Raw genomic sequence first — 23,512 nt, forward strand, 5'->3', positions numbered from 1 at the left:
GTCAAGAACGGAGTCCGGACTTATTACCATAAAAGACCATTTCACATACCCCTTTTCTTTCCAAACCACCTAAAACCTTCCGTAGATTGCAAAATCTTTGCTGCAAAATGAAGAAAACATTGCCATCGGGCATCATCAAGTACCATGTTATGTGGCCAAAGTTTCACCCAGACAATATTGCAAGGTTGACTTACAAGTCCGGAACTGAACCTAAACCTGTGGACTTAAATCCGGACCTGAACCTGATATTGGGTTTAGGTATGCATCACTATCTGTGAGTGGACATGCTTCTACATAATCTGCACTCCTGTATTCAAGTCATGCAGCTAGGATGTGCCTAATGGTCAAAGGGCGGACAGGGATGGGCTTGGCGTATGCATCACGTTGGGACAGTCACAATAAGGAAGCAAAGTTCAGCTTGAGTTTTATCATAGGTTTGGGATTGTGCTTGAGGCAGAATCTGTAGGGATTTAACAAGTGGGAGATGTGTGGCTGCCAACTAGGTCCTTGCACAGCAAGCTTGTATGCTGGAGCAGACCCCAGTAGCACATGGAGTCAGAACCTCTGCTTTTCCCTTTTCCTACAGTCCCCATGATAAAAAATACATGAATTAGGTGTTACTGGTTCAATGTGCACTGGAGCTAGGTGTTACTGGTCCACTGTGCACTGGAGCTAGGTGTTACTGGTTACATGTACTGCTGGTAAGCTGCGGTCTCGGCCATAGCATAGAAGAAAAAATACCACTTCTGACAAAAACTTTAAAAAAAACTATGTTCTTCCTTCCAGCTTCACCATAAGATGGTAGGTTCAAACCCCTTACAGTCTGATCTCGGGTTTGACATCTTGAAGAGGTGATAGTCACCTGTTATGTCAACCCTTCCACAAATGTGTTAAATCTTAATAAAAAAAAAGGAAAGGAAAAAATGTAATAAAAAAACCTGTCCTCTTCCTTCCAGCCTCACCACAAGACGGTAGATGACCACCCGGCTGCGGCACCTCTCGAGGCAGCCCCCGATGACGTGCCCGTGGCCCTCCCTCAGAAGGCGTATGACGACCTTGAACTTCCCAAGGACAAGGACGCTGCCGCTGTCCCACAGAAGTCTGGACCTGTCAAGGATGTGGACTTCAAGGCACAGGGGCTGGAGCTGGCAGGTAGGGAGAATTGATTAATTTTATTTCATTTATTGTGGATGCAACAGTACATAACAAGTGGTAGCCACGTAGCAACAAGGCTGGTAGCAGTGATACATACAGCATAATACAAACCACAACAACATACAAGACGTGCAACAAAATATCAATATTATACATAGCAATACGTCAATGAATGTTAGACATCCAGGTAATAAGACACGCCAAAAAGCAGTTACTCTAGCAACTGCATATGATTTTCGAAACAGTTTATTCTTCTTTATTTCATCTTTATTTGGAGATTTTGTTTTTTGTTCTACCACTTAGCTTTGTGAGGCAACAATTTTTTGTTTTGCGACCCTGAATTCTCATTGTATGCATCTAGCATTCACCTGAAGCATCAGTACAACTATCATCATCATGAGAAACAAGGAGATTCAGTATTACCTATACAACCAATTTCTACACACATGGGCACTGCCACACCGACTTAATTTTATGGATGACATCCGCGCGCGCATTGATTTTCGCCTGTTCTAAAAAAAAAAAGATCACGTCTGACCTGGCTCGACTGGTACTCCATGGTAGTTAGCAACAATACGGAGCAGGGGGTAACCCACCAAAGCTCCACGACTCAAGATCTCAGTACATACGTGCAGTGCCGATTCATAAATTCTGCAAAAAGCCAGCATGTGCCTGCTTGTCGTGTCCATCTCTTTGTACTGCTAGAAATTCACAATACCAGCTTTGTATTCCTGTGGTTTAGTAGCATTTTTATTTTTGGCCGGAATTTTTTTTATTTGCCCGCGCGCACTAGTTCAGAGGATGTCATCCATAAAATTAAGACAGTGTGGCCTTACTGTAATGCAGCAATCAGCATTCATCTCGCAAACCTTTTGCAGAACCACTTTACTGAAGTGGATGTTTAATTCTGCGCCCGGTCCCCATAGATGTTTCCATTTGGTTGGGGCAGGGGAGAAGTGGCCACTGACTTGCATATGAAGGATGGTAAATTGCACACCTGTAGGGCCTAGGCTACAAGAATTTGATTACTTGGTGCTTGGATTTTAAGGAAATGTTGAACTAGAAGATTTTTAATGTTATCTCCAAAGTTCATCTGTTGGTAGATGTCATTATGGTTTTTTGTTTTTTTGTTAATGCCCATGATCATGATAATGATCATGGGCATTATCATTTTATATTTTTCCTAATAAAAACCACAAAATATATCAATTTTCCAGTGTCCCAAGTGTGGCCGGGACTGCCATGCAAAGAAAGGACTGATTAGCCACACTAGACACAGCACACGGCCACAACACCAGACCTAAAGTGCTACCATAATTGATATGCTTGAGGCATGCCGAAAAGTTTTGACCCTTTGAAGGACTGTTAGTAGGATTGAAACCCATGACCAGTGCTCCAGAAGCAGAAGTGACAGCCATGCCACTTTACCCAAAATCCTAAAGCTGGGTCACGAGCGATTACTCTGCAGCACTGTTCGATCAATCTTTTATACCCTTTGCAGTGTCACATGCTGGGATTCAAACCTGTGACCCCCTGGTCAACAGGCAGGATTGCAAGCCACTTCATCTCAAAACCCTGCGTCACAAGCGATTGTTCTCTGGCACTGGTTAATCCACCTCATGTGCCTGAGTGCGCACTCGGGATTCGAACCCATGACCTGTGATCCACAGGTAATGGATTACCGACCACTTGCTCCAAAACCCTGCGTCATAAGCGATTGTTCTCTGGCACTGGTTAATCCATGTCACTGTTGAATCACGTGCCTGAGTCGGCAATCAGGATTCGAACCCAAGACCTGTGAACCACTTGCTCCAAAATGCTGCGTCATAAGCGATTGTTCTCTGGCACTGGTTAATCTATTTCCCTTACCCACTGTTGAATCACGTGCCTGAGTCAGCAATCAGGATTCGAACCCATGACCTGTGATCCACATTCAGGATTACCAACCACTTGCTCCAAAATGCCACGTCACAAGAGATTGTTCTGCAGCACTGGTTTACCAAATCTTCTTTACCCATTGTTGTGTCATGTGCTTGTCTTCTGACACTCCTACTTTTCTCATTGGTTCAACGCACAATATATGTACAATGTATATATTTAATGTATTATTTGTTTGGGTGTACTATAGAAATTTTATTTCACTGGCATAATTTATGACATAACCTAAGTTTGTGTTCCATTTACCTGCCAATTGGCCTCCTTCGAAAATCAGTCCTAAAGATTTATTAATAAGTAAATTTTCTGAATAACCCTGCACACCATCTTGTACCCCTAAGCTCTCCATCCTGTACCTTATTGCTATTCAGTCCTTCCTTCCACCATCCCTACAGTACATCTTCGGCGAGGTTTTATTGATATGAAACTGTCCTTGACACCAGGGGAGTCGTAGCGCGCTTGCCGGTGCCCGTCTGTTAAAATGGGCCGCCATTTGGGGAGAAGCGCCGCAATTTGGAATCCATCATTTCCGGGTCCCTGTGTGCAGATCTGTGTCGTGCACAGTTTACGAAACGTCCTGCAACTTTAGGCCAGAATAATCTATTTTATTGGTTTTTACGACATTTCAAAGATGAAATGACACCAATACAATAACACCGATACAACAGTACAGTTCCTGTTAATAGTCAACAGTCAGCACTTGTAAACTTTGATTCATGTCACTTTAGATCAATGGATTGCTTTGAAATTTAGGACTTTTTTACATGGAAAATCACCCTAAAACATTAACAGCATCCTAGTTGGAGTTTCTGTTCACAAAACTCCGATCGGGATTTCTGCCAGGAGAATCGCTGAATCTCTGCCATGACATATACAGTATAAATCTACACGTAGGCAAGCAGACATTTGGCCGGTAGAAGTGTTTTGGAATACTAGCAGTACTCGCATAGGCCACCCAAATTCATCTTCTCTACTTTAGGATGCTCCGAAGCAAAATCCATCAGCCACCAAGTTACGACAGTCAGAAAATGGTGAATTGCCTGCCAAAGGGCTGGCCATCAATACACATGAATCTGCACGGGTAGGCTGTCTCGTGACTGGTGGAATTGTCTTGGAATAACTTCAGCCGTTTAGGCCACTTCAATCAATCTTGGCTCTTGGACTTTTTGGAGTTAAATGGATTGCTTACATTGTACAGCTAGCAGTCAGAGAATGCTGCATTGTCCATGGCTATCAATATGTACAGGGCAACACAAAAAAAGGCTTGCAAGGAGTTGAAGTTTTTTCAGTCTCACTGATACCCGTAATAACAATTTTACAGTTCGAATCCTTTCTGAGTGTGATGCAGTCCTTATGTTCACTTACAGGGACAGAAATAGCACAGGCTCCATTACATCACAGTTCATTTTCTCATCCATCAATTGGGTACAATTTACAGTTTTACAGCAGATACGTCGGGCTTTAGCTTTTTATGGAGCAGAGTGCCTGAGATTAGGCAAGGACATAAACCAAGGTAAAAGCAATTTGCAGGCAATCTAATGCCACTTTTGCTGTTTTTTAAGGGTTTATAACTAAACCCCTCAAGGACAGTGAGATGTCTTCAATGGATAGTCAAGACATTAGTACTCCAAAATATTCACCTCTCAAAACATTCCATAACATGGCAAAAGTTACAGTTGCCTCTATAGAATGTTCATGATTAAAATATAGTGAGCAATTTTACATATAGTTGAAGCCTGAAATGATAAAAAGGTACTACTAGGCAATTGCCCAATCCTGCCATATAGTTGAATGATATTTACAAGGATTCATGGCTGTATCTATTTGTAGCTATTATATACTACACTGTATGGAGTTCAACTTCAATTGTTACAGCAAACTAAATGTAAATTTTGCCCCAAAACACAAAATTCAGCAAAAATTCACAAAAAACAAAGAAGCTGCGAACAAATTGAACAAAATCGTCAAATGTTTTTTTGCCTAAAGATGTCCAAGGTTGCCAGGGTGACCCAAAGAACATGTCACAAACAGCAAAACTGAAAGTAAATTTTGCCCCAACACACACAATTTAGTAAAAATTCACATTCCGAACAAATTAAATAAAATCCTTAAACATTTTTTTGCCAAAGACGTCCAAGGTTGCCAAGGGTGACCTAAAGGACAATGTCATAAACAGCAAGAACTGAATGTAAATTTTTCCCCAAAACACAAAATTTGGCAAAAATTCACATTCGGAACAAATTAAATCAAATTGTCGAATCTTTTTTTGCCAAAGACGTCCAAGGTTGCCAAGGGTGACCCAAAGGACAATGTCATAAACAGCGAGAGCGTAATCTGCAAAAAAAATCAATACACTGAATTATGCATGTTCTCCCGCCCCCCATCGACGAGGATTCGCCAGAGCTCGCACTGTGCCAACCTGCTGAAATCTACCCGTGACGCTTTCTCAGCAAGTTATGACAGTCAGGGAATCGTTATGGCTTGAAATACTTGAGCATGAAAATGTACAAAACCCACATGTACCATAAATCCAGTACATGGACCAGTGCAGGTTAGGTGCAGCTAGATATCAGAAATACCTGCACGGCTCCAATTTTACCTGCACTAACCTGCATATACCCAGTACATGGACCAGTGCAGGTTAGGTGCAGCTAGATATCAGAAATACCTGCACGGCTTCAATTTTACCTGCACTAAGGTGTATATGCACCCAGTATTTCCAGCCACTACAGTGAAGTGTCTGTAGAGGGGTTCACTATAATATATATGACACTAGGGTAGAGGTTCTAAACTGGTAGAATCGACAATTCTATCAGCATATAGAGGTCCCACTCAGTGTCTCTGCAGGGCTTGAAATACTGGGTGCCTGTGCATGTGCATGATACATGTAATTATCCTCTTGGCATTAATGTGGAATAAACTTCTAGCATTCATGCAAACTGGTTCATTGTAATTGATCAGCGATCATTGTACTAAAACTCAAGTTTTCACAATTATCATGATACATGTACATGTACATGCAGTAATCCTCTTGGCATTAATGTGGAATAAACTTCTAGTATTCATGTAAACCGGTTCACTATAATTGATCAGGAATGCCAGGAGTGTGCTGATGTACATTGTACTAAAACTCATGTTTTGACAATTATCATAATGATATATGTACATGCAGTCACCCTCGATCTTGGCATGATCATGAATGTGGAATAAAGTTCTAGTATATATAACATTTGTGTCCATAATATCACCAGGGTCCATAATATAGCCACCTTGAGAAACAGTGTGCTTAAAGATATTTTTACTGCAACATACTTTTGGTATGCACTCCTTCACACATCAAATGTACATAACTAGGGTATGTTGCAGTAAAAATATCTTTAAGCACACTATTTCTCAAGGTGGCGATATTATGAACCCTGGTGATATTATGGACACAGATGTTATATATATATCCATGCAAACCGGTTTATTATAATTGATGAGTGATGCCAGGAGCATGCTGATGTACATTGTACTAAAACTCAATGAATGTTTTCATAATCATCATGATACATGTACATGCAGTCATCCTCGATCTTGGCATGAATGTGGAATAAAGTTCTAAGTATATATATATATATCCATGCAAACCGGTTTATTATAATTGATGAGTGATGCCGGGAGCATGCTGACTCGGCCAGTCGTGGGTTAGTTCTCCTGGGCAGGTGCCAAGGGGCCTGACAGGTGATTTCAGTTGGTCTTTACAACCTCTCAGTACAGGGATTTTCTTCTTACACGACCGGTAGTGGTTCTCACTTGCTTACGTTTTGGTCCCTGTCATCAGACATCTTTCTCAAAGCTGACTAGATAGAGTACTGCTTCTCGTTGCTATATATACGGGTGATATCAGTTGGGTTTTTACAAAATATACTATATTAGATTTTCTTCTTACACATCCGGTAGGGGTTGTCACTTGCTTAGTAGTAGATATTTTGATGCCTGTCCTCCATGCTCTGAGAGCTTCTGACTGGAGTTCAGCTTCTCGCTGGAGTTCAGCTTCTTGCTTTTTGTCCCAGTTCATTGCTGGGGTTGACTTTGCAGCCTAGTTATTAAGTTGAAATGAACAAGAGACAAATGCAGGCTACATGTATAATCTGTGAATAGACGCATGAAACAGGCAGATTCTACATAGGGCTGTAACACTGTAGAACAAAGAACTGTCATAAAAATAAGTCTTGCTTTGTTTCCTAAACCTCATCTGTACAAAAGTCAGAAGGTTTGCTTGGCATGAAAATAATGTATGAGGGATGTAATATTATATATTCAATTTGCCTATCTTGTCAGTTGTAATTTTGTACGTAAACTCTTTGCAATTCAGGGAGTTTTATCCTTGCTGTAAGGTTTGCTTTTTGGTGTCACAAATAAAATTAATAAAGAAACAAACAATAAATGAATTCATGAGAGCAGCGTACATTTCCGTCCGTGTTTGTCAAGGTTCAGTGCTGATGAAAAGAGAAGATGTCATCGTCTCCGCCACTCCGTATCAATCATTCATACATTTTCTGATACTCGGCGTGCAAATGGCTCCCGGGAGGGCGGTTACTGATAGGCATCTGTGTCCAACAATACTGGTGATGTGATTCTCCCTGGGCAGTCGTTAAAAGTAAATAGGGCAAGGGTCATGATGATACCGAAAACTGCGGCGGGGTGTGTGTGTATGTACGGGGCTATGTTGCATTGTTGGTTGCTGCAATTGTTTAGGCTTGGCAATACAGGAAATTACATGTATGCAATACAGGAGTTGCTGCTGACTACATGAACTCGTTGCATCACATTTAGTAAAGACTCGGTAGAATGTAACATCTGTGTCCATAATATCACCAGGGTCCATAATATCGCCACCTTGAGAAACAGTGTGCTTTAAGATATTTTACTGTAACAGACCCTACGTAGGTATGTACATTTGATGTGTGAAGGAGTACATACCAAAAGCATGTTGCAGTAAAAATATCTTTAAGCACACCGTTTCTCAAGGTGGTGATATTATGGACCCTGGTGATATTATGGACACAGATGTTACTGCACCTGCATGTAATCATGATTTCTGTTGCATGTTTGGTCAACGTTGCAGCAAAATTTTGTGCATTGTAGACAATATTTTTTAGAGTCCTGACATAACATTTGAAAATTATATACTGATGTGTAATACCTTAAATGCATAATATATACCACAAATGAGATGTTCTGTCACCACTTGACTATGCATGCTATCTAAGAAGCACTAGAGTGTTTTTAGCCCTGACTCTGCTGATGCTTTTGTGATGGAAATGGAATGTGCTGATGTCAAGGTTTTTACGGCATTACTTTGAGCCTGAGAGGTAGTAAAACGGACGGTACATTTTGTATGTATGGCCCCGATGGGATGCCCTGTAGCAGGCTCAACCTTACCATATGGATCGAAAGATGGACTGCAGTTGTTGCAAATTCCATGCATTTTTTTTTGCAAACTGCACTCGTTGTATGAAATGAAGTGAGGAGGATTTTGATAGCCTTGAATACTGTAAATTGCTATATGTTCGCAGTAGTAAAAGTTCAAGGTCTGAGAAAAAATGGTGTTCGCTATACCATATGTAGCTACTCAGCTGCCACCACACTGTGTGCCTGCGAAGTTGGTTTGTTACAACGAAGCTTTTATACCGGCTATACAGATACAGATAATATTGTATGTTCATGGTGGTGACAGGTGCAGAAGAAAGAAAGTTGCCAAACTATTTGTTTGCTGTAAAGATAAATTTGTGGTACAGAAGTCACCACAAAAACCCGCATATATCAAAGTAACAAGAATATAGTTTGTAATTTACAGTATACAGTTGAACCTACCTGAGAGGGTCAACTAGGGAAAGAAGGTTGGGCAGGTTGCTTGATGCCTCATGTGACCTATTGAAAAATTGTAGGATGACAAAAGAAAGCATATTCTGATTTGAAATATGTTGTGCAGAATGTACCATTGCCCCTGAATTACAGTTAATTTGCTTACTAGTAATTTACAGACTGAGACATCTGATACAATTTTGGGGTGGCAATATTCTGTTTTTAAACATGTTGTACACAATGTACCATGGCCAGTGAAGTACAGTGAATTTGCTCAAAATGTGTGGCTAGCACAAACAGCTCTAAACAGAGGAACAGTCAGGCTGTCAAGATACAGTTTTCCTCTCAGACCTAAATTTGTTTTCATCTTGTCTTCTCATTTGGATATGGTGTGTTTCTGTGTACTTGTCTTGTATTGTTGTTTTAACCAATTGTGAAAATCGAATACACAATTTAGGGTTGCATCAGCATCTCCTGCTGTTGTAAGATTTTGCTTGATTGAATAAATTGAATTGAAATTTTACTTTAAACGTCTGTCTGAGGGTCCAGGAAATGAATTTGCTGTGGCGTTATGAGACATGACTGCAGCACAAAGTCATGCCTATCTGTCTGTCTCTTTATAAATCATGCAGACTTCTGTCTCCTCTGTTGACAAGGGATTCATTGTCTAAGCCGATGTCTACTGGCAGGCAGCCAACGGTAGATGATAGTCCAGGACATTGCCAAAGTGGCTCCATTCAAGTGCAAGTAAAAAGTTCAAAGGAAAGTGATCTCGATCCAGTTTTAGACACTGAAGAACTAAACTCCCACTTGTTGTGACAGAGAACATTACTGTTAGTTGATATTGTACAGTATTTTGACAAGTTGGTTTTAATAGTTATGCTTTTAATCATATTCTTAATGTCTAGAGCTCTTCATACGTTCTTTTATTGCAATTTTTTTAACTTACTAGTCATATCTTTGTAACTTTCAACAAATTTCATGTCGCAATTCCTGTATACATGCCAGTTGATTGAATTAAACTGAAGTATTTACAGATTCATTGTACTGGCTTCTTTCTGGGCTATTTTAAATGCTTCAAGAATAAAATGACAAAAAATCTGCTATAAAATCATGGCAATGAACGTCAATATCAGAGAGATTTCCTTATCCAGATGAGAATTGTAAGTAAAATTCTGCCAGTGTACCAATCCTTTTAGTGTATAAGTTATACACACACTACATGTATATGAGGAATGGAGCCTACTGCTATTTGACAATGATAGAGCTCTACCAGAAGTGACTATTGATTGCATTGTACTGTGCTTAATTGTTATTGTATGACGTATGGATGTCTGTTGTAGATGAGCTGCGTATTCGCCGTGTTCGAGCGTGGATGCCATCTGGGGAATATTGACAACCAGAACATGTTTTGCATATCCCAATCATTTATCCAGTGTGATGTCATTTCAATGCTTTACATGGATGCTATGTTGTTAATATGGCGGAAACTTTACCTAGATGTTGTAGCCGTATCTATGTCATATCTGGGCTGTGATAAGTGTGTTAATAGAGCATATTTCAGGCTACATGAATGCTATGTTGTTAATATGGTGGTCGACGGTCCTTCAACCTCACCTAGATTTTGTAGCCTTATTATATGTCATATCTGGGCTGTGATAAGTGTGTTAATAGAGCATATCCTGGACTCCCATTTGAGTGATATTGACAACCACTACAAGTTAAGTATATTCTGAGTCCAGTGATAAATGATACTGATGCTATGTTTTACTTGCTTACTCACTCACTCACTATCTGGTTTATCATCTGTTATTCCCCAACTTCCGAGGGTTTAAGACATGCTTGCACAGCAATACTGTGGGTTGATGGCAGCCTGCCACTTGCCTCTGTCCTGTGAGTTGACGTTAATTGTAGGTTCAAGTGGTGGAAGTCCTCCCTTACATTCATCAATTATCCATTTCTTTTTAATCGTTTTAATAATGTGTAAGAAACAAGAGGCAAGCGGTAAAAACCCTTCTGGTCCCGGGCCGGGGTTCGAACCCACAGCCCCAGTCAGACGCTCTAACCACTCAGCCGAAAAGGTCTAGACCCATCGGCTGGGTCAGTTGGTAGCACCTATAAACCCCCACTGTTATACATGCAGAATTTAAGTTCTGGAAGTGTGTTGTACATTTTGCAGATGGCATATTCTGGAGTTCATCCATGTACATTGCATATAGCCATCTGGCTGGTATTGACAACTGGAGCATGTTTGATGTACAATGCCGTCCTGTGCTTTGAGGTCCTGACCCGGATGTGTTGTAGCTATTGGTGCTGGCTTACACGGCCGTGATGTGGGAATCATGCGACGAAAACAGCTGCAGGCTGATGATGTCAATCTTCCAGCTACTAAGGTCCCTGTCCGCATTCCAGAGACTCAAGAGTTTGAATCCTGGCTGTTGTCATGCAACCAAAATGCATGCTTCATTAGCAGAGGCTATCAAAAATCAATAAATTAATGATAATAGATGGTCAATTACCATACAAGTTGGTAAGGTTGTCTTGTGTCTGTTTGTCCTTGGGAAAGAAACTTTAAACACATTTTCTGACACTCCACCCATCGACAAGTGAAAATGAGTACCCAAAGATTCAGTTAGGGAGGTCTAGATCTTTTTGAATAAGATATCAAAAAGGTGGAGGTCCTGGTTAAACCTTGTGGTTGTGTAAAAGGAGTCTCTTTATTCAGTGACTTATCAACCTGATGAAACTTTTTACGAATCCACTCTCAATGTATCTCTCTGTATCCCACTACAGTTGACAAGGAGTATGAGATCGACGCTTGCTCCGAGACGTTCTGTGGGCCCGGGCGCCACTGCCGGGTCAGTCCCGAGAGCGGGGACGCGGAGTGCGTGTGTCTGGATGCCTGCCGACCCCACAAGAAGCCGGTGTGCGGAAACGACGGCAAGCTGTACCCAAACCACTGCGAGCTGCACCGGATGGCCTGCGTGCTGAAGAAGAGGATCGCCATCGCTCACAACAAGGACTGCTTCTACCAAGGTAAGACTACTGTATGTTGTTACTGGGGTTTTCTTTCACTCATGATGATGATGATGATCTTTCACTCAACAAGGAATACTTGACTTAGCATTCAAACTTCATCTGTGTTGGTACAAGTCATTATGAAGTAAAGACTAAACTTTATCTCCAACACTGGAATCAGTTTCAGTTTCAGTTTATTGCGATACCCTTTAGCCCGTTAGGGCTAATCTTCCAGGGCTCAATTCACATTATTACACATTACACACACAGTACAATATACACATATGACTACAAATTTACATACATGAGGTCACAGGTCAGACAAGGTACTAATTATAGCTAAAATCATGAAACAAGCATATTATTGGCTAAGTATAAAACTAATATTACCATTACTAAAATTGAATGGGGACTTACCCAAATTTTCGGCTGACTCCTTCAACCTTGTCCACGGAATGGACCCGTCTACTCTTGGAAAAACATGTGATGTCAAAAACATGTGACCATAGTAGCAGGTCATACGTGCCAGATAACTTGTGTTGCCCCTGTCTCTATTCAGGGTAGGCCTGTGAGCTCTACTCACAGGAAGCTGAGTGCTTTAAAAAGCAGAAAAAGCAGCATGTACCACTTTAAATCTTTGGTATGACTCGCCCAGAGTCAATATTGTGACCAACCAAATGCAGGGTGCAAAATGTATCTAAAAAAAAGTATCCACTTGGCCATTGCACCGGTACTGCTCCCAAGCATCAATATTTTTCACACATCGTATGTTGGTGCCAAGATAGTTGCAAAGGCCCAGCTTTCCATATCTATTGGAAAGCGTCCCAATCAATTCTTCTGTCTGCACCGTTGTGGCATCTGACTACTTCCATGTGCACTGCATAGACAAGATAGTTCTTAGACTAATGTCTGGCCTGAGGCTTAGACTCCACAATAGCAGTTGTAATTAGTGAACGTCGATTGCAATCTCGAGGCACACTAGGTCTAGGTCACTCAAAGGCAGCCCAGAAAGAAACCTATTCAAGAATGCCGCTGCCAAATTACGTTGGTGTGACCCACAGAGGTAACTACATTTGTAAGCAGCGTGTGAGCAACTCATCAGTATCATATCAGTCAGTAGAATCTAAAGCCTATTTTGGCGTGCACACTTTGGACAGTTGTAAGGTGCATTTAAGGTGAGGTATTGAAAATCCGCTTACACAAAGACACTGTGAGCTCAATCTGTGTCAAATGGGTGCATCACTTTTGATGCAAAATAATACGCAGAAGTAAGGCTCGAAGTCAAAATCAACTTTCACCCACCAAAAAACACCTGGTCCACCTCTTACCCTTTTCAGCCATGTTACTTTGAAGCAGATTATGAGATATTTGATCTCAAACTTGGACCTTTAAAACCCTTTTCTAACTTTCTTACTGTGCACTGTCATGCACCCCGGTTGCGGAAGAGCTGGGGTGTGCACCAGACTCTAGCCAGCACCTGTTTTTCCGTCAATTTCAGAACTTTGTGGTGTGTGACGGAAAATCTCTTAAACCAATCTGTCAACCTTGACCAACAAAGTTGACAATAATCTTGGAAAGAAATATAAAAACATCAAAAGTACCACCAACTACCACTCTCAACCCCAAGATGTGCCTCTCAAAATGTGGGAAATTGTGGGAAAATCCTGAACTTTCCGTGAACCCCCTAGATGATGAACCTGGGTTGACAGGAAAAAATTTCTGCTGGCTAAAGCCTGTTGTGCACCATTTAGAAGCTTCATAACTACCGCATGGATACGGCCACACCAATTTAATTTCTTGGTCAACGGATTTGCCCGCTTCATTTTTTTCTTATTTGCCCCCACCCCCCAAAAAAATCAGTATCAACTGCAAAATGCTCATATTTTGTCCTGAACAGTTGAAAACAGTCCTTGTTACAGTTATTCCATCTTTCAATGCAGTGGTATCATTATAAAAGTTCAAAATTCTTTGTTTAAATTTTGAACCAGCCTGGTGTGTTGACTTCATGACTCCTATCGTACCATTTTGGGCCATAATAGGATGCTTGGGCCTGTTTTTATTTTTTATTTTTTTTCGCCCACCCGCTCCAATATTTTTCTAGAAAAATCCGTTAACCAAGAAATTAAATTGGTGTGGCCTTAACCAAGAACTTAAATTGGTGTGGCCTAAACGTCTACTGAGATAAATGCTGGCTAGACTTGGCAATAGCAGCTTTAATCACTGCACACTGATTGTAATCCCATGGTAGCAAACTTACTGAAGGTTGCTCCAGCCAAAACTTTTGTTGCCTCCCCAGTAGGTAGGCAAATTTGCAGGCAGCGCTCCCTGGTGAGCCTTCAAATGTCACATCAAGGAGAATTGGGATGAATGAAGGACTCGTCTGGAGGATAAGGAGATCATATTTTCGCTAATCAAGATAGATGCATTCTTATATGCGTACCGCCCGCTGTTATGGAATCCCCATGTGGCGCGAAGACAAAGCGCAAGCATAGTTCTGCATGCAAAAATCACTTCATGTAGCATGCATTGCATACTAAGTTTGAATAAAGGGATTTTCTTTTTACACAATCAAAACTTGTGGGGTCGTGTGGCGTAGCAGCAGCGTGCGCGACTCAGAATCAAGAGGTCCGGAGTTCGAGTCCTGACATGCCACCGATCTTGTGTACTTGGGAAAGGCACTTTATACGATTTTCCTCACTTAAGTGAAAATGAGTATTGTCTGTCCAGTATTCGTTTCTATGTGTGGAACACAACACCAGCAACAGTTCTGTGCCGCGTGTATTGCTCTGTTGCAATTTCAATAAATCAAATCAAATATCAAATCAACTTCTCTCACCTTTCTAACATTTCCGTGTCTACCAGACACCGTCAAGAAGCAGAACTCCAGTCAGAAGCTCTGAGGAAGGTGTCTCATAGACACCAAAATGTAAGCAAGGTGAGAGAAGTTTTGGTTGTGTAAAAAGAAAATCCCTATAGCCTATGTTCTATGAAGCTGATGAAACTATTTTCGTACGCATACTAAGTTGTCCTGATGGTTGAGTATGAGCATGTCTCCAGATTTATCCAATTTTCAATCCTTTTCCATATATCCTATGTCCTACCAACCTGATGAAACTATTTTTGAACACATACTAAGTCGTTCTGATGATTAAGTATGTGCATGTCTCCAGAATTTATCCAATTTTCAATCCTTTTCCATATTTCCTATGTCCTACCAACCTGATGAAACTATTTTCGTACACATACTAAGTCGTTCTGATGGTTAAGTATGAGCACGCCTCCAGATTTATCCAATTTTCAATGCTATTAGGTTTGCATATTCCTCAGACGCCTCTTCTAGGATTTGAGGTGCGTAGGAAATCCAATGTGAATGTCATGAAAAAAGTATGTGCCAAGTATTAGACAGAAAGCATAATAAAAGCATCCAATTTACGCCCTTGATGAGATGTTTCATTAGCTAATGGACTATGTAATCTCGTTTCATGTTTTGAAATGGAATGAAAGAGAAATGGTAATTAAACCTAATTATTGCCACCATAGGGATATAATGGACAGATGTGGTGAAAAGTATGTTATTAATATGCAATTGATTGAGCTGTGTTGCATAAAGCTTGCATCTGCATTGGATTATTTTTGTAAAAAGTATTCCAAAAGTGTGACGGAAATTTCCCTCTCTTACTGTTATGTTTTACTTTTAACTTATGTAGGATGCATATTGCATCCAGAACCATGCCTGTCTAGTTACTAGTATACATTCTTCTACAGTTCTGGATAGTCTCTTGTATCCAAGAATGTAAATTTGTCCCAGGCACAGTTCTGGATACACATGGGCTATCCAGAACTGACAGTGCCTGAGCATGGTTCTGGATACATCAGTTCAGCAGTAAACTAGTAGTTTGCAAACTGCATTTTTGGGGAACAGGGTTTGCTCCACATATTAGAATAGCAGCTACTCCCCTTTAAAATGTTTGGATGTGCAACTTAAAAACAAAAACCTGGTCCTAAAAACATGGCCAAAAGTACTTTTCAGCAAAGGATATTCAGGCCAAATTGGAGAAATGGGATACACTAACTACTAATCAAAGCTATAGTTACTAATATGGGCTTCTGTCCACAGGTAATAGGTAGCCATCTGTGTCCCTGTGATTGTAATGGAGGAAACCAAAGCAGGCAGTGCAGACAGTTATTTCATCTAGCTAATGTACTCTTCTCATTAACATGGAAAGGTTAGCTTTGGTAGCCATTAGTAGTAAGCTATCAAATTGGGCTTGATGGTAGCAAAAAATTAAAAATTTTTTTTTTTATTACTTTTCATTTAAGAATATTTGTTCAAGGATTAACATAACATCACCTCTTCAAGATGTCAAGGGTGTTACAAAGCTGGTTGAACCTCACAAAAGCAATAAACATACAAAGGATACAGTAACTGCTTTTCAATGTATGTCCACAGAAAACCAAGAAGACAAAATTGCAAATGTTTGTCATAATATCTTCCCTTTGAATTTGGTAATTCCACATTCTATGAAAGAAATCTCTTCTCACTTGACAAATATTCTGAAAGTGTCCTTTTTTTATCTAAAAACATTGCAAGACAAGCTATTTTACACTTGCCTGGGACATATAGATATAATGACCTCTACAACTAAACTTTCAGTACCCCGGACATCTCCCAGTGCTGTTGTTACTGTTATTGGGTGGGCTGGCTACTCTCTCCTTCACAGCCACGGAACTAATAAATGGTGGGGCTGAATTGCTAGGGCCTAGAGCAGCTGCCATTTGGCACTCCCAATACATCTCCCAAGTGCAAAAATGCAATGTTGCTGATGGAAAACTGTTGCTTGCTTCGTATCATAGGACGGTTCTAGCTATTTAATGGTGGTACCAGTCCCTTCATGTAGCTTGCTTTTTTGCTATTTCAAATGCTTCAAGGTGTGTCCTTAAGGTTGCAGATTTCAATTCAAGGAAAATCAAAGAAGCAACACAAGAGACACTTCACACACCAAGAAAGTGCACACTACAACCCTCAAGATTCACTTCAAAACTTCAGATATGTATCCCACTGCTAAGAAGTGCTGTTAACGTCGCATTAAAGCCCACACTTCTTCCTCCGATACATTTGCACAGTTGTTTGATTGCCTTTGACTCAAAGTACACACTCAGCTATCAAATACGGACCTACCATTGATACTTTAGATACACCCAAAAGCTTTGAGGATAAAAAAAAGCGCTTTAGGGGTTCTAATGCGATCTATCATCAGGTAATGCTTTTACTCTCGATATCACTTTTTGGTAGGTAGCCAAAAGTCCTTTCTGTGATAGCAGCAGAGATACATTGCAAGGCAGTACACAGTAGTGTTGTGGTGTGGGTTTCGAAATACCAGACATTAACAGATGAAAGAAGAAATGCTTTTATAAAAGTTGGCCCAGAACCAAGATGGGACTTAGCTGGTTGGGTGGCATGAGTGTAATGAGGATGTATGACTCAAATAATTACCCCCAAAGTATGGGCCTGACCACAGAGATTGGATTGAAAATGTTCAAGAATGTACATAAACAAAAAGAGTCCATACTTTCAAGGAAAACTGTTCACTTATACAGGAAAATTGACCTCATAATAGCAACATAAATTAATGTAGTTTACATACTTCACAGATGAAAAAATTTCAACAAAAATGACTGTAAACTTATCCATATTGGTCCAACTGGGATCAAACAGACGCCAAAATGTCTGCCATTTTCCTTCCTACATGATGCTGACCTCAGCACAAGACTGTCACGTACCTCAAATAAGGAAATTGTCGTAAAACAAATGTGTAGCAAGGCAGTATTAGGAGGAAGGTCTTAATGCCTTTGACATCATATCATTGCTTATTTACATGTATATTAGTGGTTAGGTGTGGTAAATGATTGCATCACTTCTTGCCACCCAACTATATCAAATGGTTCAACTAGTGCTGCATACCTAAACCCACATTTAGGTTCAGGTCCGGATTCAAGTCCAGAGATTTAGGTTCAGTTCCGGACTTGCAATGTTGTCTGGGTGAAACTTTGGCCACATAACATGGAGGCCAGTACTTGACAATGCCCGATGGCAATGTTTTCTTCATTTTGCAGCACAGATTTTGCAATCTACGGAAGGTTTTAGGTGGTTTGGAAAGAAAAGGGATATGTGAAATTGTCTTTTATGGTAATGAGTCTGGACTCGGTTCTTGAATTTTAGGTTTTTTTTTTACTTGAACCTAAATATTCTTACAAGTCCGGATCCAAGTCCAGTGATCCGGTATGCAGCACTAGGTTCAACCATTGAACATGATACCAAGCGTAAATCCATTGGCCACGAACCAAAAATGATGGTGAGATACCTTCTTAGATACGCCATTTTGGAACTGGTTCCCTTTGCCAAGAAAGTTATTGCAGTTTCCATGGGAGAGCAAAGCATCATTGCACAAAACTCAATGAGGTACTTGAAAAGTTGAGCCAAATAATCCGTCTGTTTGAAAGAATGTCAGCAATTTTGGTCACAAGGATGGAATAGCCTTTCAAAAAGTGTCTCGATTCTATTGATCGATTTCTTTTGTCGTAGACCAGTATTATGGGGATTACGGTGTACTGGCAAGGTAAAGCTTCCACCAGCATTTCCTTGCCATCGATTGAGCAAGATATACTTCCTAGTACTTCAGTGCTGGGTCTCACATTGACATTCATGAGGCCAAGGGCTCTAGCACTTACTCAGTGACACACTCACTTGCTATAAGGTTTAGTATCTTTTGTTCCCCCCGTCTTCCGAAGGTTAGACATTAGCGACCTTGGCATTTTTTTCATCAGCCCAGGTTTATGATCAGACCTGGGAGGAGAGTGCTTGCTATCTAGGGGGGTCCAGGGACAAATTTAGGATTTTGAAGCCTTTAAAATTGTAATTTCCTACATTTTGACAGGCAAATCATGGCGTTGAGAGTGGTTGTGGGTGGTTGTTTTAATGTTTTATATACATGTATTTTTTGCCAATTTTGTCCATCAAGGTCAACGGATTAGTTTTAAAATGTTTTCGGTCACACCCCACAAAGTTCCTGTAATTGACAGAAAAACGGGTGCTGGGTAGAGCCCCTGGAGAAGCCACCTTTCTATTGACCAAGTTGTTATCAACAGCACAGCAGACTGCACAGCTAGCGCCAACGCAGAGGGAACAGTTGCACAATTTGCCTCCCTTTAGACTCGATGCAACCAACTTTCTATTAGCCTGTCCTTGCCATCAACACTCAATGTGAAGGCAACAGGTGCCAAATCTGCTCTCTTCAAAGGCCCTCTGGAAAGATAAAGCTGTCCATAGTAATAAAACCTGTCGTTCACAACCCTAAAACACTTAGCCCGTAGATATATACTTTCTCCCCGGGGCTAGAAGCTCCCACAACTGTCTTATCTCAGCGGACGCATGCGAAGCTTTCAATTTTCTCAGTCGTTTTTCCGACCACGTATCTGTCTAGGATAATGCTTCTACTCCGTAGCCTTTGGCACTGGCAGCATTAGCTGTATTTGATCCGTGTGATTGGGCTGCTCCAAGGAGAGCTTGCAAAATGGTTATGACACCCGCTTAAACTTTTTCTGTTATTGTGTGTCTTCCAAGACTGTGACGAATTGAAGAGATAGTGCTCATGAGTGACAGGTGCCTACTTGGGGGTATATATGTATGGCCTACTTGGTGGATGTTCTATGTGTGTCTGTGTTTGTGTGTGTGTGTGTGTGTATCTGTGTGTGTGTGTGTGTGTTTGTGTGTGTGCGTGTGTGTGAGTGTGCATGTATCTATGTGTGTGTATCTGTGTGTGTGTGTGTGTAGGTGTGTGTGTGTGTGTGAGTGTGTATCTGTGTGTGTGTGTGTGTGTGTGTGTGTGTGTGAGTGTACGCGTATCTGTGTGTGCATGTGTGTGTCTGTGTGTGTGTGTGTGTCTGTGTGTGCGTGTGTGTGCGTGTGTGTGTGTGTATGTGTGTGTGTGTGTGTCTGTCTGTGTGCGTGCGTGTGTGTGTGTGTGTGTGTATCTGTGTGTGTGTGTGTGTTTAGTGGGTGGGGATGGCTATGTGAAGGTATGGAAATCCCTATGCCATGTCCACCATGCTTACTTACTTAAATCCTTTTCATCCCTTGTGAGACATAAGGCCAAGACTTTTTCCTTTCCATCTGGGTCTGTCCTTGGCCACCTGTTTTACTGACGACATATATGGCATGTAGGCAGGTAGGCTTATATACAGATGTGTTAACTTCTGAAATATCAGCACCCTGGACATCCCCCAGTATTATTAATGTTGTTGGGTGGGCCAGCTAATCTAGCCTTGCAGCCTGCAATGTAGCTACTTGCAAATTGTGAGGAGCTTACAATATATTGGGGCTGAATTGCAAGGGTCTGGAGCAGCTGCCATCCGGCGCTAACTCCGGTGACCTCAATACGAACATGTGTGGCTATAGGACTGTACGGTTTAAACCACTCACACAGGGAAGGACCCCTACTCTTTTTAATAAGTATGGTGGGTTCTTTAAAGTGCACAAGATGTGGACTCCTAAAATGCAAGAGCTCTATGAAAGGTCCTACACAAGAGACATCCCTAACCAAAGCTACACGTACATATAGGTACTAGTACTCATTTCCACTTAATGTGCCTTTCCCAAGGGCACAACGTCAGGGCGTGTCAGGGGATTCGAACCCAGTACCTTTTGGTTCTGGGCCACACATCCTAAGTAATAACCATTACACTACATGACTCCAAATGAAGTATGTCTGAACATAATTGTAAGTGCAGTTGTCTCAACATAGCCTTAAATGCACTTGCGGTGTTCGAAATAACTGTCTGCAGTCTGCAATCTGCAGATAGATTTTCAAGATTGCAGAAGAAAAATTTATACAATCTGCAATTTTGCAGCAGGAAAAATTGGCACTTGGGATTTGGCGCTCTTGGCCCCAAGGACAGACAACACTTAAGCTCCTGTTCTGAAACAACAGGAGCTTCTTCACTAATTTGCATCAACCTTGACTTGACTTGTCTATCTTTTGTTTCTTTTTGGACTTCCAAAAATTTGTCTTCACTAATTTGCATATCAATCAATAGTTCATGCTTATAAACCTGCAAGATTGTAGTATGGAGGCTTGTGTATTTGCAGAAAGTATTTCCAAATTGCAGAACAAAATTTTGACTCTTCTGCAATATTGCAGAGCACTGAAAAAAAAGATTTCGACCACTGACTTGTCTCAACTCACATGTAACCATTTAAAGGAGTTTGACTTAATTTCAACTTCATTGCCATAACCAATAATGAATCAGTAACTTTTTATCGAACCATTACTTTTTATTCTATTCCATCCAAAAGCAATCTATAGTTCGAGTTAATTAATGGTGCATAATAAAAATCTACTTCCAGTAATGTTTGACTCGTAGGTGGCCACATTTTCTTCTCTGTGATTCAAATTACACTTAATGTGTACTTCACCACAACAGTGTGCAGCTCTCAAATGACACTTAACTTTCCTAACTGCTCATTTAGCACAGTTTGCGTCTTCCATTCAAAGCAAATTGCCGGTAATTCTAGACCCCCAGATGTTACCACAAAGTACGCTTCTACCACTTAACGGATGATTGTATGATTTATAAACTTGGCAAGAAGTTACCTTTTGGCAAATGGGGCCTAAAGTCTTGACGGTTATAAATGATTTCTGGCGCTCAGTTCCCCATTTCGACGCCAAAGTAAAACAGTTATGAATTAAACTTTTTTTCGGGTTGACAGACTTCCCGATATTGCAACTCTTGTAAGTTCCTAGGAGAGAAAGATCAGACAAAAGCAGTTCTTAATGATCCCTTTCAAGATTTCTTCAGGCACTGTTAGTCTGACCCTGTGCGACCCCGTTTATTGATTGAATGTTTGGTCACTATGAAGAAAGCATTGATCGCAGAACTGGTGTGGGATAAGGCCTAGTCAAAAAATGTTGTGTTTCCTGTTTCCCGACCGACCCTAGAAAAAACTGCTGACCCTAGCCTTTTTTTTGGTGGACCCCTGCAAGGGACTTAAGTTTTTCGAGCTGATTGACCTTTTCTAGCTCTATGATCTGACACGTGATGAAACGTTGCACAGTCAGTTTCCAACCTTGACACAGAAACTATAAGAGTCCTTGTGCAAGTTTTACTTTGTTAAACTGTATTGTTTAAGTTGGACCCCTATATAGATAAAAGTGTTTAAAAAAAAAAGAAAAAAAAAGAAAATCTGTACCTACCGATCTAATATTTTAAGCACTGAGACAGGAAACACAACATTTTTCCCCTAGGCCTCACATGAAGGAAGAATTGATCTCAGAACTAGTGCAGGGTAAACCTCCCCTGCGCTATTACCTCTCATTGTCTGTAATTGCTGTGCGAGTTCTGCGGCTCTGGTAAATTAAAGGCAGTTCTGCCGACAAGCACTGAGGAGACGCATAGGAAGAGAAATGGTTAAGGTCTCTGCACAGCAATTTTGTGAAATCATTTTCAACGATTTTTAGGCAATGTTGATTTAAATCGTTGGTTCTTGGAATTTTGGAGAGAAATTATGAAGCAACAGAGCAAAAAAAAGGCCAAGTATGGTAGCCCTGAAGTATACAGGTGGAACCATGAAGTAAATGTACAAGGTTGGTTTATAAAGTGAATTTTAAACTTTAAATGAAAACCCTGCAATGATAGATGAAAAAACTGTAATGACTAGACAGACGAGGAATTTCTTGAACTGCTAGGTCCAAAGTATTATGGAGTTGATTCAGAACCAAAAGTTTTTTGGCAAATCATAAAAAATTAAATGGGAGGTCCGAGAACCCATATATTTATTAAATTGGTGTGGCCTTAGTCTACTTAGTCTACTATTAAAAGTCTAGCAGCATTAACATCATGTTACCTTAGAAATATGTAAGATATACCAGTTGATTCTTACAGCCTGGACTCTTCTTTAAATTCATATACTTGACATTACAGCCATCCATTGTAATCTATTGCATTGCTTGCTTATATGTAGGGCAACAATCGGAATAACAATCAAATTTTAGCGGTGAGATATCCAGGACAATTCACATTCCCGCATGTCCGTATGTAGGTTAATGTATTCCCTTTGCTTGCTGAGGTCTTGTCCCTTCCCACTGAAGTACGATGCATTGCTGCAATTACTAAGAGCTTTGGGAAAACAAAGGGAGCAAGCACTAGGATGTGTAGTGACATAAGAAGAGCTTAAGCTCCACTACCTAGAGACGTTTGCTAATGCGCCAAAAAGCAACTGGATATGATTTTGGAAACGGTCAGACGTTTCAGGTAGCATCAGGTTATGTGCAGGTAGACATCAGAAATACCTGCACATACCCAGTACATGGACCGGTGCAGGTTAGGTACATGTAGACATCAGAAATACCTGCACAGCCCCAAATTTGCTTGCACTAACCTGCATACATGTATACCCAGTACATGGACCGGTACAGGTTAGGTGCAGGTAGACATCAGAAATACCTGCACAGCTCAGCAAAATGGTAACTGCGTGGCAAATGGTGACCAAGATCTGCTT

At 40.8% G+C, this 23,512-nt stretch overlaps 1 protein-coding gene across 1 annotated transcript in view; it reads left to right on the forward strand.

The window, feature by feature from the left end:
• The window catches only part of LOC109466795 (follistatin-related protein 5-like), a 95,341-nt gene that overhangs the window by 22,262 nt on the left and 49,567 nt on the right, over positions 1-23,512 (forward strand). Inside the window, exons 3-4 of the mRNA XM_019764624.1 lie at positions 957-1,152; positions 11,734-11,976. Coding sequence (XP_019620183.1) covers positions 957-1,152; positions 11,734-11,976 — 439 coding nt within the window. The remainder of the gene's footprint in view (positions 1-956; positions 1,153-11,733; positions 11,977-23,512) is intronic.

Source organism: Branchiostoma belcheri, unplaced genomic scaffold (assembly GCF_001625305.1).
Source record: "Branchiostoma belcheri isolate BF01 breed outbred unplaced genomic scaffold, Haploidv18h27 scaffold17, whole genome shotgun sequence".
In the NCBI taxonomy this organism is placed as follows: domain Eukaryota; kingdom Metazoa; phylum Chordata; class Leptocardii; order Amphioxiformes; family Branchiostomatidae; genus Branchiostoma; species Branchiostoma belcheri.